Source organism: Theropithecus gelada, chromosome 3, assembly GCF_003255815.1.
Source record: "Theropithecus gelada isolate Dixy chromosome 3, Tgel_1.0, whole genome shotgun sequence".
NCBI lineage: Eukaryota > Metazoa > Chordata > Mammalia > Primates > Cercopithecidae > Theropithecus > Theropithecus gelada.
The window spans coordinates 30,423,274-30,435,720 of NC_037670.1; the positions used below are offsets into that span (position 1 = coordinate 30,423,274).

General features: G+C 46.0%; 1 protein-coding gene across 1 annotated transcript in view; it reads left to right on the top strand.

The window, feature by feature from the left end:
• Positions 1 to 12,447, top strand: part of URB1 (URB1 ribosome biogenesis 1 homolog (S. cerevisiae)) — a 78,200-nt gene that overhangs the window by 52,188 nt on the left and 13,565 nt on the right. Inside the window, exons 26-30 of the mRNA XM_025380858.1 lie at positions 841 to 1,034; positions 2,208 to 2,318; positions 2,737 to 2,800; positions 5,535 to 5,706; positions 6,451 to 6,553. Of these exons, the coding sequence (XP_025236643.1) occupies positions 841 to 1,034; positions 2,208 to 2,318; positions 2,737 to 2,800; positions 5,535 to 5,706; positions 6,451 to 6,553 (644 nt within the window). The remainder of the gene's footprint in view (positions 1 to 840; positions 1,035 to 2,207; positions 2,319 to 2,736; positions 2,801 to 5,534; positions 5,707 to 6,450; positions 6,554 to 12,447) is intronic.

The window sequence follows — 12,447 nt, forward strand, 5'->3', positions numbered from 1 at the left end:
GTTATTTGTGTAGGACTGAAAAACACTTTTTTTAGAGCATGTTGCTTTCCTTTCCTTAGTGGGTTTTGAAGGGATTTAGGACATAGAAGGCTTCTGAACCATTTGATGGAAGTTCTGAGTAGGGGACAGTGAGGAAGGAGGGAGGCTGGGCAAGGTGACCTGGGAGGCACTAAGTTGCCTCTTTCTCAGGCGCAGCTATTATCATGCCTCCTGGCATTTCCACTGAGCAGGAAGTTCGTTTGGTGTTTGAGTCATAAAAATAAATGCACTGCATCCCTCCCTTGTTTTCAGAAGTGCTCCCTGTGTCAGTGGACAGACAGGACGTGATAGAGCCATGCAGTGCCATGTCAGTGGTAGAGCCTAGATGGTGGGTAGAGGATATCCACTGCAAAATTCTCAACTTGGTGTTGTTTGAACATTTTCTTAATAAAATGCTGAGAAAATGGCCGGGCGCGGTGGCTCACGCCTGTAATCCCTGCACTTTGGGAGGCCAAGGTGGGCGGATCACCTGAGGTCAGGAATTCAAGCCCAACCTGGCCAACCTGGTGAAATCCCATCTCTACTAAAAATACAAAAATTCACCAGGCATGGTGGTGCATGCCTTTAATCCCAGCTACTGTGGAGGCTGAGGCAGGAGAATCACTTGCACCTGGGAGGCAAAGGCTGCAGTGAGCTGAGACTGCACCACTATATTCCAGCCTGGGCAACAGAATGAATTAAAGACTCTGTCTCAAAAATAAATAAACAAATAAAATACTGAGAAAAAGAATTTTTATTGTTTTCTATAAAATAAATTTTCCCTTTAGCAAAGCTCTTTTCCCTTTGACTCTCGCCACCTAGATTTCGGTACCAGGACCGCACATTTTTAAAGACACTCCTCACCGCCATACAGCTCCTGTATGGCCCAGAAAGCTCCGTGCGCACGAAGCTCATCCAGCTCCCGGTGGTCCACATGATGCTCATGCAGCACTCGCTGTTTCTGCCGACTCTACTGAAGTCTGACGGAGAGGAGAGCCCAGACAGCCAAGTAAAAGGTGACCCCTCACCCCAACCCTTCCATTCCAGATCCAGATTTTATCCTGATTTCCTTACACCAGCTGCACTGAAGCTCATCTCCCTCAGGCTCTCGGAGCTAAGGAAGCATTGCCAAGACAGTCTTGGAATGTTTTATTTCTGTCAAATCTAGGGTCAAGAAATGTCTCCTGACTTGTCGTCAAACAGCAAACACAGACCTGTTTTCAAGGCCGTAACTGGCGTGCAGAAGTCATGTTTGAGATCTTAGTGCCATATCATGGGCTCATGTTAAAATCTGGGATCCAGGGGAAGTCAAGTGTGGAAAAAAGTGTGGGTGTCTAACCTGAGAGAAATGGATTAGTTGCATGAAATTTCTGCTCAGGAAGATTGAAACTTTTATCAAGGAAAAATGGTTAGAACTTGCCCATTGACAGTTCGGTGGTAAAGAACTTCAAAAGTCTAAGTTTAGGCTCCATCCCTAATTCAGTCAGTATTCATTCATTTTAGTGCTCACAGGTCGGGTGTCAGAGAAGATAATCCGAGGGTTCCCGCCCTCTTGAAACCACGCCTTTTAGACATAAAATTCACACCGGAAGTATTAGCAATCACCACAGGGCCGGACTGTAATAAACTGCTATTAATAAGTCGAAGACAGCCATTAGCCACATCACTGGTATGAGTAGTAGAAAAACTAAAAAGGGCTCCCCCCTTCAATTCAGGCAAGAGTAGACAGACTAGAGGCTTCGGTAGCACAGTCATGGGGAGAACATGCGTGGATTGAAAATCCGTATTGGCTTAAAATTTGGGAGGGGGAGTGTGCAGGGGCTGAATTCAGCCTTGTCGAAGGCCTAGGAAGAAAGGTGATTGTGGAGATGTCTTAATTGAAAAATAAGTGGGGGGCTGGGCGCAGTGGCTCATGCCTCTAATCCCAGCACTTTGGGACGCCAAGGAGGATCGCTTGAGCTAAGGAGTTCAAGACCAGCCTGGGCAACGTGGCACGACCCCATCTCAAAAAAAGAAAATAATGATAACAGAAATAAGTGGGGAAGGGATTAGATGGCAGTCCAAACACCAGTGTTATTCAGAGGGGGCGATTTCCAGCATTTCGGTGTTCCCTGGAAGGCTCTCTTCGCTGCTGGTGTTCAGGGTGTCTGCTCCACCATGCCGTGTGTTTCAGGGTTGTTGTCTTGCAGAAGCGCTGGTGGACCTGATGTTGACGGTGGTGGAGATGTGCCCCTCTGTCTGTGAGAGCAGCCATTTTGCCGTGCTTCTCGGGGCCTATGGCGCCACTCTCAGTGTCCTAGGTGAGGGTGTGAGGGCTGGGTGGTGTGAGCAGGGGGAGGGAGTGAGGGCCAGGGTGGGGGTGGTGTGAGCAGGGTAGGGAGTGAGGACCGGGGGTGTGAGCAGACATAGGGAATGAGGGCCAGAGGGATGTGAGCAGAGATAGGGAGTGAGGACCGGGGGATGTGAGCAGAGATAGGGAATGAGGACCGGGGGATGTGAGCAGAGATAGGGAATGAGGACCGGGGGTGTGAGCAGAGATAGGGAATGAGGGCCAGGGGGATGTGAGCAGGAGGAGGGAGTGAGAGCAGGCAGTGCGAGCAGGGTGAAGATGTGAGGACCGGGCCATTTGAGCAGGGGAGGGTATGAGGGCAGGTGGTGTGAGCAGCAGGAGGGTGTCAGGGGTTCATCTTTCTAAACCGATCCTGCTTTGACTTGTAGATCAGAAGATTTTACTTCTGCTTCGAGCATATGAGCGGAACAAGCTCAGCCTCATCAACTTCAGGTGAGTATTGGGCTAGAGGTGGACTAGGCCTTGAGGTCTCAGCCCCCTCTCCACACAGCGAGCTCCAGACTCGAGATTTTCTCTCATTCCAGTTTGGTTCTCAGGGAAAGAGTGAAGCAGGCAGCACTCCCCTGACTCACACCGGCTTCTGCATAGGCTGCTCTGGGGAAGCTTGGCCTCATGCCATAAGGCGTCTGGGCAGGGCCACTCCAGCTGACTGATGGGTGCCTGTCCATCTGGAAATGCCCCAGGCTCACTGGCGGCTGGGCTGAGGTGTCTCATTTGGTTGATTTTTCTGAAAACTTTTCTCCTCGTGCCTTTAGGTAGATTGACTTATGCCGTAGGGATTTCAGGGGAAGTGTCAGGGGGCCTAACTGTACATAAAATCTACTCTATTTTTGTGTGTGTGTGCATGTGTGCTTGTGTCTGTGCATGCATGTGTGTGGGTAGGTGTGTGTGTGCACGTCGGCCTCTCCTGGGCTCCCAGCTTCTTGGTCAGTTGGGCTTTGGTCCTGCAGGGCTGAGTGTAACACCTTTCACTGTGGGTCCTGCCTCACCTTTACAAGTGCCGCACCTCAGCGGGAGCTTGATCGAAGGTGCCATTGATAGAATGCACTTTTGGATCCCCTTTGCTGCCCTAGAGTCTTCTTTTCTCCTTGCCATTGGGGACTAGCACCGGAACATCTGCTCAATATGTACGTGTGTGTGGGTGTTCAGCCAGGAGGAGGTGGGCTGACTGAGCCAAGGAAGATCCTTCAGGAGAGCTCGGAGGGAGGAGAAAATGATTTCCACTTCAAAGTACTTTGTTTAAAGATAAGAACTGTATCAGCTCAGAAGCTATCTCTGAACCCTCCCCCACCACAAAAAAAAGAAAGAAAAAGGAAATGAAAACATTTTTTTCTGTCTCTTAAGAACACCCAGGGCTTGCATAGAAACTCTCTTCCTTTCTCCTGCGCCAGCCTCGCTCTTCTGACGTCGGACCTGGTGCTATGTCAGTTATGTCCTTTCTGTAGTAGAACAGTCCTCCTTATGTGAGGAAGAGGGGAGAGCAAATCGGAGGCGGGTTTTATCACAGTGCAGCATTGGTCCAGCTCCCCATTTCTGCAGGAGAGCACCCTCTAACCCAGAGAGCAGAGAAAGCCAAGCAAGGCTGCCCCGGGAGTTGCAGATGGGGCTGGTTGTGAAGGGAGTCTAGTTTCAGCTCCCGGGGGAAGAGTGAATCAAGGATTTGTCACTCACTGGCTCTGTGGCTCTAAAGGGCACAGAGCATTTCCGCAAACAAAATAAACATCCCGTCCTTAGATGAGGGAGCAGGCCTGAGCTTGGGGTGCTGCGCTGGGGACCCTGGACACTCCGTGGTGGCTCTCCCGCCAGTCAGTGGCGGGCAGTCTGCCGGTGTGCCTGGCGCATGGGCTGCCTGCCTGCCAGAAACGGGCGAACAGCGAGCATCCCTGAAAGGATGATTCTTTCCTTTTCTAACGTTAGTGACTGTTGTTTACTCGCACAGAAGCAAACCTGTATTTAGAAGAATTTTGTTTAGAAGTATTTAGCTCTATAGATGTTACTTGAGTGCCCGGAGGCGCTGGGCTTGGTGCTCTCGGGAAAACCTACAGGAATGAGATACAGTCTTCCTGTCTGCTCAGGGTATCAGACTGTGAGAAATTTAGACATTTTTAAAGTGGCAGCTGACTCACGCCCCAAGATGTAAACCAGCTCTTACAGGAGCACCAGGAGCCAGGCTCTGTGTGCTCAGGACCAATTCGTGCCAGGGTTGGCATTTGGCAAGTCAGAGGGATTTAATTGAGGTGAGGTGGGCAGAGGGGCCTGGGACAGCAGGAGGAGGAAACAGCATGCAGGAGGTGGAAAATCAGGACATTTGGGGAAAGGGTGAGTAGCCCGGCTTATCGGGGTCATCGGATGTGTGCAGGGAAGCAGGCAATGGGAAGGCCAAATGAATTGGCAGTGGAGGGTGGAAGTACCAGACAGAAGCATTTCCATTCCATCCAGGAGACAGCGGAGACGCAGTCCTCATCACAGCTGGGCTCTGGGGAGCGGCCTGGCAGCAGCGGGGCAGTGGATGGGGGAGGGAGGAGAAGAGTTGGCGGAAGCGCTAGGCTAGAGTCATTTTCTAGGAAGAAGGCAAGGTGGCCTCTCACAGCTGCGGTGGAGGTTGTGGTGTGAAGGTTGTCCACAGCGTACACATGGTGGGCGTAGCCAAAAGGCTGGTGTAGGCAGACCTGGTTCAGTCGTGGCCACATGTGAGCAGTGAGAGATCAGGATTCTGCTGCTGTGGTCTAGCATGGACTCAGGAGCCAGACTTCCTGAGTTTGAATCCCAGCCCTGCAATATACCATCTGGGCAGGTGAGCAGCTGAGCAACTTGCTTAATCCTCTCCGCACCTCTTTGCCCCATTTGCACATGGGAGATAATAATAGTGCCCACCTGATGGAGCCATTGGGCAGATTGAGTGAATTGATCTACGTGAAGGACTTAGAATAGGCCTGCACATCATAAGCTCTGAGTAGACACCAGCTTCTGTCATCACCGACACTCACCCACCCTCAGCATCACCCTCACATAAGCTGTGATGGGATTGAGTGATGTAACATGTCACATGCTCAGAACAGCACCTGGTGTGAACTGGTGGCCTGACAACTGCTTGTTGTTGTTATCAGGATGAATTCTGTTCCCGGGGGGCCCTGTGACCAGTCTCTTTTCCCTTTTCTGGCTCTAGGGTGCTGCTGTGGGGCCCAGCGGCTGTGGAGCATCATAAGACATGCCGGAGCCTGGGCAGGTCATTGTGGCAGCAGCCGAGCGTCGGGGACATCCTTTGCCTGCTGGACCGGGATCGGATGATGCAGACCATCCTGCACTTCCCCCAGAACCGGAGGCTGCTGCCCTCTCAGGTGCGGCTGCTGCTGTTCTTTCCCTACCCACCCTGTTGCCCCAGCCGCAGGGGCTCCATCTGCACCCTCAGCTTCGTTTTTCTTGTTATTTACCATTTTATTAAGTAAGAATCTTCTCATATTTAAAGGTACAGAAACCAGACCCTCATAAGCCCACCACCCAGCTGCGACAATGATCTGCACTGGCCACGTTTGTTCTGTTTATACCACTCTGCTCCCCTGCCCCCAAGGAGATGATTTTGCAGCACATCCCAAGGATCCTATCATTTCATGTACAGGCACTGCTTTTAAAGAAGTACTTTGTTTTATGCCCTTAAATATTCAAAATAATTTGAGCTCTGGCAATAGTGGGTAAACAGTTATGCCATACAGGTTGAGAATCTCTAATCTGAAAATGCCATATCTGAAACGCTCCAAAATTTGAGGCTTTTTGAGCACTAACATGAGATAGAGACGCCTTTGCTTTCCTGAGGCTCAGTGTACAGAGACTTTGTTTCATGCACAAAATTATCTTAAATTCCTGTATAAAGTTACCTGCAGACTATGTATGTTATGTGCATATGAAACCCAAATGATTTGTGTGTTGGTAGACTTGGCTCCCATCTCCAAGCTATCTCATTATGTATGCAAATATTCCAAAATCTGAAACACTTCTGATCCCAAGTGTTTCAGATAAGGGGTACTCAACCTGTATTACCTTCGTGAGGTTGAATCACACATTTTTGTTGGTTTTGGCTCTTTCAGGACACACAGGAGCTGATATTCAAAGATAAGAGCAGGGTGGATCTTGATGGCCTCTACGACCCCTGCTTTCTCCTTCAGCTCTTCAGTGAGCTGACCAGGCCAGGTAACTGCAGCCTTCTCTGGGGTCAGGGCTTGCTATGCGTTTGCTATGCGTGACTTCTCAGAGGTCAGGTTGATTATGGTAATTATTGCCACAATTACCAGATGAGGACGTGAATCTTGGAAATAATTCTTAAGGGATCTTCAGCCACCCTCTCATCTGTTCATTCCAGTGATTTTCAGCAAAGTCACAGTTAGTATTTTGAACATACAGTGATGTAAAAAAAAATTGTAATTTTAAAATCTGGGAATGTCCGATTATCTTTGGTGTTTCCCTAATTCCTAATGATGAGCATTTTCATTAGTTACTGGTCAAATACCAACAGAAATGAGAGATTTTATTCCTGAAAATGAGTCAGCCTGCTGAGGTTGCCTTTTTCTTGGCTTAAATACATTTTGGAAATTATGTTTTGTGTCTAGTAGCCTCAGAGCGGGAGTTCTTGTGGGTGGAACGGGTTGTGGAGAGAGAAAGAAACACGTACATGTAACACACATTGAGAAACACTGAGATTGATCTTCCCAGGCTGGTCAGGTCTGTTGGTTGGGGGCATTCTGACAGTGTGCGGGATAGCTCATTGTGGCTTGAATTTGCATTTTTCTAATGGCTAATGATGTTGAACATCCTGTGGCTTATTTGCTATCTACATATCCTCTTTGGTGAAATGTCTGTTCATGCCTTTTGCCCATTTTCTAATGGGATGTTTTGTTTTTTGTTTTTTTAGCTATTGCATTTGGGGATTTTTTTTTTTTTTTTTTGGTCTTTCTTTTTTTGACTATTGAGTTTTGAGTGTTGTTTATATATTCTAGATACTAGTGCTTGAAAGGATTTGTGGTTTGCAAATATCTAACAATCCGTAGCTTATCTTTTAATCCTCTTAACAGGCTCTTTCACAGAGCAAAAGCTTTTAATTTTGATGAAGTCCAGTTGGTCAGTTTTTCCTTTTATGGATCATGTTCTTGGCATCTAAGAACTCTGTCTACCCCTAGATCCTGAGAAATTTTTCTTATGTTTCTATCTAAACGTTTCTAGTTTTACTCTTTACGTTTAAGCCCGTGATCTGTTTTGAGCTCGTTTTTCTGTGAGGTGTGAGGTCTGGGTCCCGATTCGTACTGCTTCACCTGTTGCTGTCGGTTGTTACAGCCTCTGTGTGTTGAAAAGTCCATCTGTCCCGCTTGTGACAGATGGGGGTCCCAGCTGCTCACTGGGCTTCCGCAGGTCTTTCCTGGTGGGGACGAGTAGAAGTGGGGGCCACCGAGTCACTGCTGGGCATGCTGAATGTCCTTGCTCTCTGCTAGGCTTCCTCTGACACCCCAGTGGGGTCAGGAGGAGTGTACTGTCACTGCCCAGGAGAGGAACATCCTGCCTCCCTCCTTGGCCTTCTCTGATGCCACCCCAACAGGGGATCTGGGGCTCCTCCTTCCAGCCTGGCAGGGCTGGGAGTCTAGGCTCCACCTTTGCTGATGTGCCTGGGAGTGGGGCACAGTGAAGTGTTTGGCTGAAGTATCGCCATTATTGTCTCAAAGTTTTCTGCTTTGTTAGGCAGCCTTTTTTCTTTTTCTTTTCTTTTCTTTTTTTTTGTTAGAACAGACTTTTGTTGTGGCCTTTGTGTGTAAGAGAGCCTGTCGACGTTTCCAGGTTGCTGACTTGAGCTCTAAGTCTAGGACAGATGAGGCAAGAAGACAACCCCGGAATGCACTACCTTGTTCTTTGGATCTCAAGGTCTCTGTCTGGTCTGCTTTCTTTCTACCTTCCAGAATCATCTTATATTTATTCTACAAATGACGCTCAGTATTTTTCGTTCTGCTTGATAGGAAGAATAGGAAAAAGCGTGTCTATCTTGCCAGAATTGGGAAGTCTAAGTTCATTAATTTTTAACATTAGGTAATAGATTCACAGTTTGAAATTCAGCAGGTGCTGAAGGGTGTACAGGGAAAATCCGCTTCCTGCCCTACCTCTGGCCATAGTTTCCTCATTCTAGAGGGAGAACTGTTGCAGTTCCTCATGTTTTCCTAGGTCCAGCTTGAGCTCCCAGTGGGGTGTGCTGGGGGCGTCGAGGCACGCATTTTGCTTCTGTGCTGGTTCGCACGATCCCTGAATGGACTCCCAGACTTCACAACTGGGGAGATTTAGGTGCACTGGGGAGACTGTGTTCTACTATTCATCCTGTTTTCCTCCTTTTTAAACTTGAAATTTTCTTTTCTCTACAAATGCTCCTACTTCTGAATAGATTTACCAATCCTCTATCGGTGCCCTTTGTATCCCTTTTAAAAAGATCAAAGAGGCTGGGATTTCATAGAGATCTTCCCATCAATAGGCCTTTGTGTTGGCTCTAGCTCCCCTTGGTGAGCACTGTGGTTTGTTGCTGAAGCTAGATTTTGTTTGCAAGAGAGCAGAAGGCATTTCATACAAATGTCAGATTACGGTAATAGCAAACGGATATCTTAATTGCCCTGATGGCGATTTTAAGCAGCAGGCTAACTGCAGCAGATCTCCTATTCTGTGGCCAGGAAGCTCTTCTGATTTCCCCTGTGCCTCAGTGGCGCTGGCTAAGTCTGTTACTCATCAAACATGGAAATAAAGTTTCCGTACTCTAAAAAAATGCAAGACTACTGGACATTTTAACTTTAATGAATTATGACAAATCATTTAGTCTGTCCTCTGTCTCACAATAGAGCTTTCCGGAGAAAAAGGCTTGGAAAATGTTTAATAGCAAAATCAGAATGTTAATTTTCATGAAATCTTGAGTAGTGTACTTCCCCCCCCACCCCCCCTTGGTCTGGGAGGACTTTTTTGAAGAGCTGTCACTAGTAAATGGTCTTTCAAGTTAGGAAAATGTACCAGGTACCGGTTGCCTTATGTTAAATTTCCAAATACATCTATTTTAAGTTTTATTGGTTTAATATAGGTAAAAAAATTGCAGAACTTGTCTGTCCCAATCTTGGAAAGGAATTGCAATAGCCAAAAATTTACACAAAAAATTCATATCAAAGTAGAACGTTTCAAAAGGCATAGAGGTGGAGAGGGAAATGGATATACCAAAAACAGAAGCAAAAAACCACTGCCCGAAAAGTACGTTTATTAGATGTTGCTCTGGGCATCTTGTCATCCTGAACAAAAAATGGAGGCCTGGTTTTTAAACAGATTTCATTGATTGCTGAAGGGAAGCATACCCCTTCGTTGGAAGAGGCAGATTCCTGGCACTGAAATAGTTGAAGTGTGACATATAGAAAAGTCAGTGGTAGTGACACCACCAGCCAGATCAGGGCATAGAACAGTAAGCAGCTCCTCAAGCCCCTCCCTCCCTAGAAGGGGCCAGCATCCTGTATTTGAACTTAATGTAAATGGCGATACACATGATGCAATCTTTTCTGCCAAGCTGCATTTATCCCATGTTATATTTGTGAGATTCAGCTACCCAGAGTGTAGCAGAAGTTCTGAACAGTATGTTTTTACTTCCTGCGGTGGCACCTGGGTCCAGGTATTGCTAAACTAACTGTAATCCTAAATTGATCATACAATTAATTTTTATATGTGGCTGCCAGTCTTGAGAGTAATTACAGTCTCACTGCTCCGTTTTCAGCCTTTTACTGGAAGTGAGAACCTATTTTCTTAACCTTATTGCTTTCCTTCTCTGAGTCCTTGGCCAAGAAACAGGGCCAACCAAGGCTGTTAGCAATGGCAGTGACAAATGCTTTTTCCACAGTGAACTCTTGTCCTCAACAGAACTGGGCTGAAATCTGCAGCTCATAATTCACACATGCCACAAGGCAGCCAGAACAGGAAGCCCCGTTTGCAATTCTCTGAGCCTCATCACCAGACGACCAGAGCGCGCAGGTTCCTCTGACTCTTCTCACTGTGATGAGTCTAGCCCAGTGGGGTGCCTCTGGGGGATATTATGGAAAAAAGAGGTGTAAGGAAGATTTCTGATGCTCCAACAGCACAGTTACACTGCTACTGAAGCCCACTAAAACTGGGGCACATTTTTTTAAGAGTCGCGGTGTCACTCTGTCACCTAGGTTGGAGTGCAGTGGCACAATCATGGCTCACTGTATACCCAAACTCCTTTTTAGCCGTCCTCCTGCCTCAGCCTCCTGAGTAGCTAGGACTGCAAATGTGCACCACCATGCCTAGCTAATATTTTTTTTTTTTTTTTTTTTTTTTTTTTTTTTTGGTAGAGACTGTATCTCTCTGTGTTGCCAGGGGAACTCCTGGCCCCAGGTAATCCTCCCACCTCAGCCTCCTAAGTTGCTGGGTGAGCCATTACACCAAGTTTTGGGGCAGTTTTAATTTTAATCCTTGATAACTTGTCCTGGTTAAGCCATTTTGATCTGAAGGTCTGTTAAGGCCAAGTTGCTATTCATGAGGTTCTTGAAACAAAGAGAATGGCATTTATAAATATTTTTAAATAGCCTATTATGTTTTCAACATTCTGAGGGCAGCTCTTTTCCATAAGTGTTACAAAGCCAAGATTTTCATAGACTAGCAGAGATGAGCACAAAACAGGAAACTGACTTTTCCTCATGGACACGTGGAAAATCCTTTTGTCTTAGAATGTCAGTGATTACTAAAAATATCCCAGCCAGCTGAGTATTAGCTGCTTTTAGTGAGTATAAACTAAATGTTTAGAATGTTCTCTTTCCCAAATGTAGTCCATTTACCTATATTTGTTATGTACTTATGTAGGTGTCTCTTAAGTACATTTCTCCCATCTTTTGTAAAACAATATAATTTTATCTAGTTTGGTGCTTTTAAAGCTTTTGGATTTCTTTTCCCCTCTTATCAGAAACAGTCACTTGTGAGAAATAAGAAAATTAGGCTGGGCATGGTGACTCATGCCTGTAATTCCAGCACTTTGGGAGGCCAAGGCAGGCTGATAACTTGAGGCCAGGCGTTTGAGACCAGCCTGGCCAACATGGTGAAACTCCGTCTCTACTAAAAATATGAAAATTAGCTGGGCGTGGTGGCACATGCCTGTAGTCCTAGCTACGCAGGAGGCTGAGACACAAGAATCTCTTGCACCCATAAGGCAGAGGTTGCAGTGAGCCAAGATTGTGCCACTGCACTCCAGCCTGGGCGACAAAGGAGACTCTTCTTTTTTAAAAAGTAGAAATAAGAGAATTAGAAAATTTTGTTCCTAAACTGCTATGCCCAAGAGTCATCTGACTATGCTCTTTTCATCCTTTCACTTTTAGTCTATGTCTTGATATTGCAAATGGGTTTCTTGAAGGCAGCATGTACCTAGGTTCTGCTTTTTATCTAATCTGACCATCTCTGCCTTTTAATTGGAGTGTATACATCATTTATATTTAATGTGATTGTTGATCTGACTCTAAATGTCTTTTGTTGACTTTTAGCTGCAACTTTCATATGTGTATGAGTGCATGCATGCATATTTTTACTGGTTGCTTTAGGGTTTATAGTACACATCTTCAATCTATTACAGTTTATCTTCAAGTGAGATGATACCACTGCATGTATAGTATAAGAACCTTGTAACAGTATAGATCCATTTCCTCCCTTCTGGCTTTTCTGCTATTCTTATCATGCATTACACTTAAGTATGCTATAAACCGTACAATATATTGTTTTTGCTTCAAATTGTCATTATTTTTAGAAGAAATGTAAATATTTGATATTTGCCATATTGCTACCATTCCTTTGTGTAGATCTAGATTTCTATCTGGTATTGTTTTTCTACTTCCTAAAATACTGCCTTTAAGAATTCTTATAGTTCAAGTCTACTGGTGACCAATTATTTTAGCTTTTTTGTGTCTGAAAAAAGTCTTAACTTTTGAAAGATTTTGATGGGGTATAAAATTCAAGGTTGACAGTTTTTTCTTATAGTACTTTAAAGAAGTCGCTCCTCTGGTTTCTGAATTTTTTTGTTGTTGTTGAGA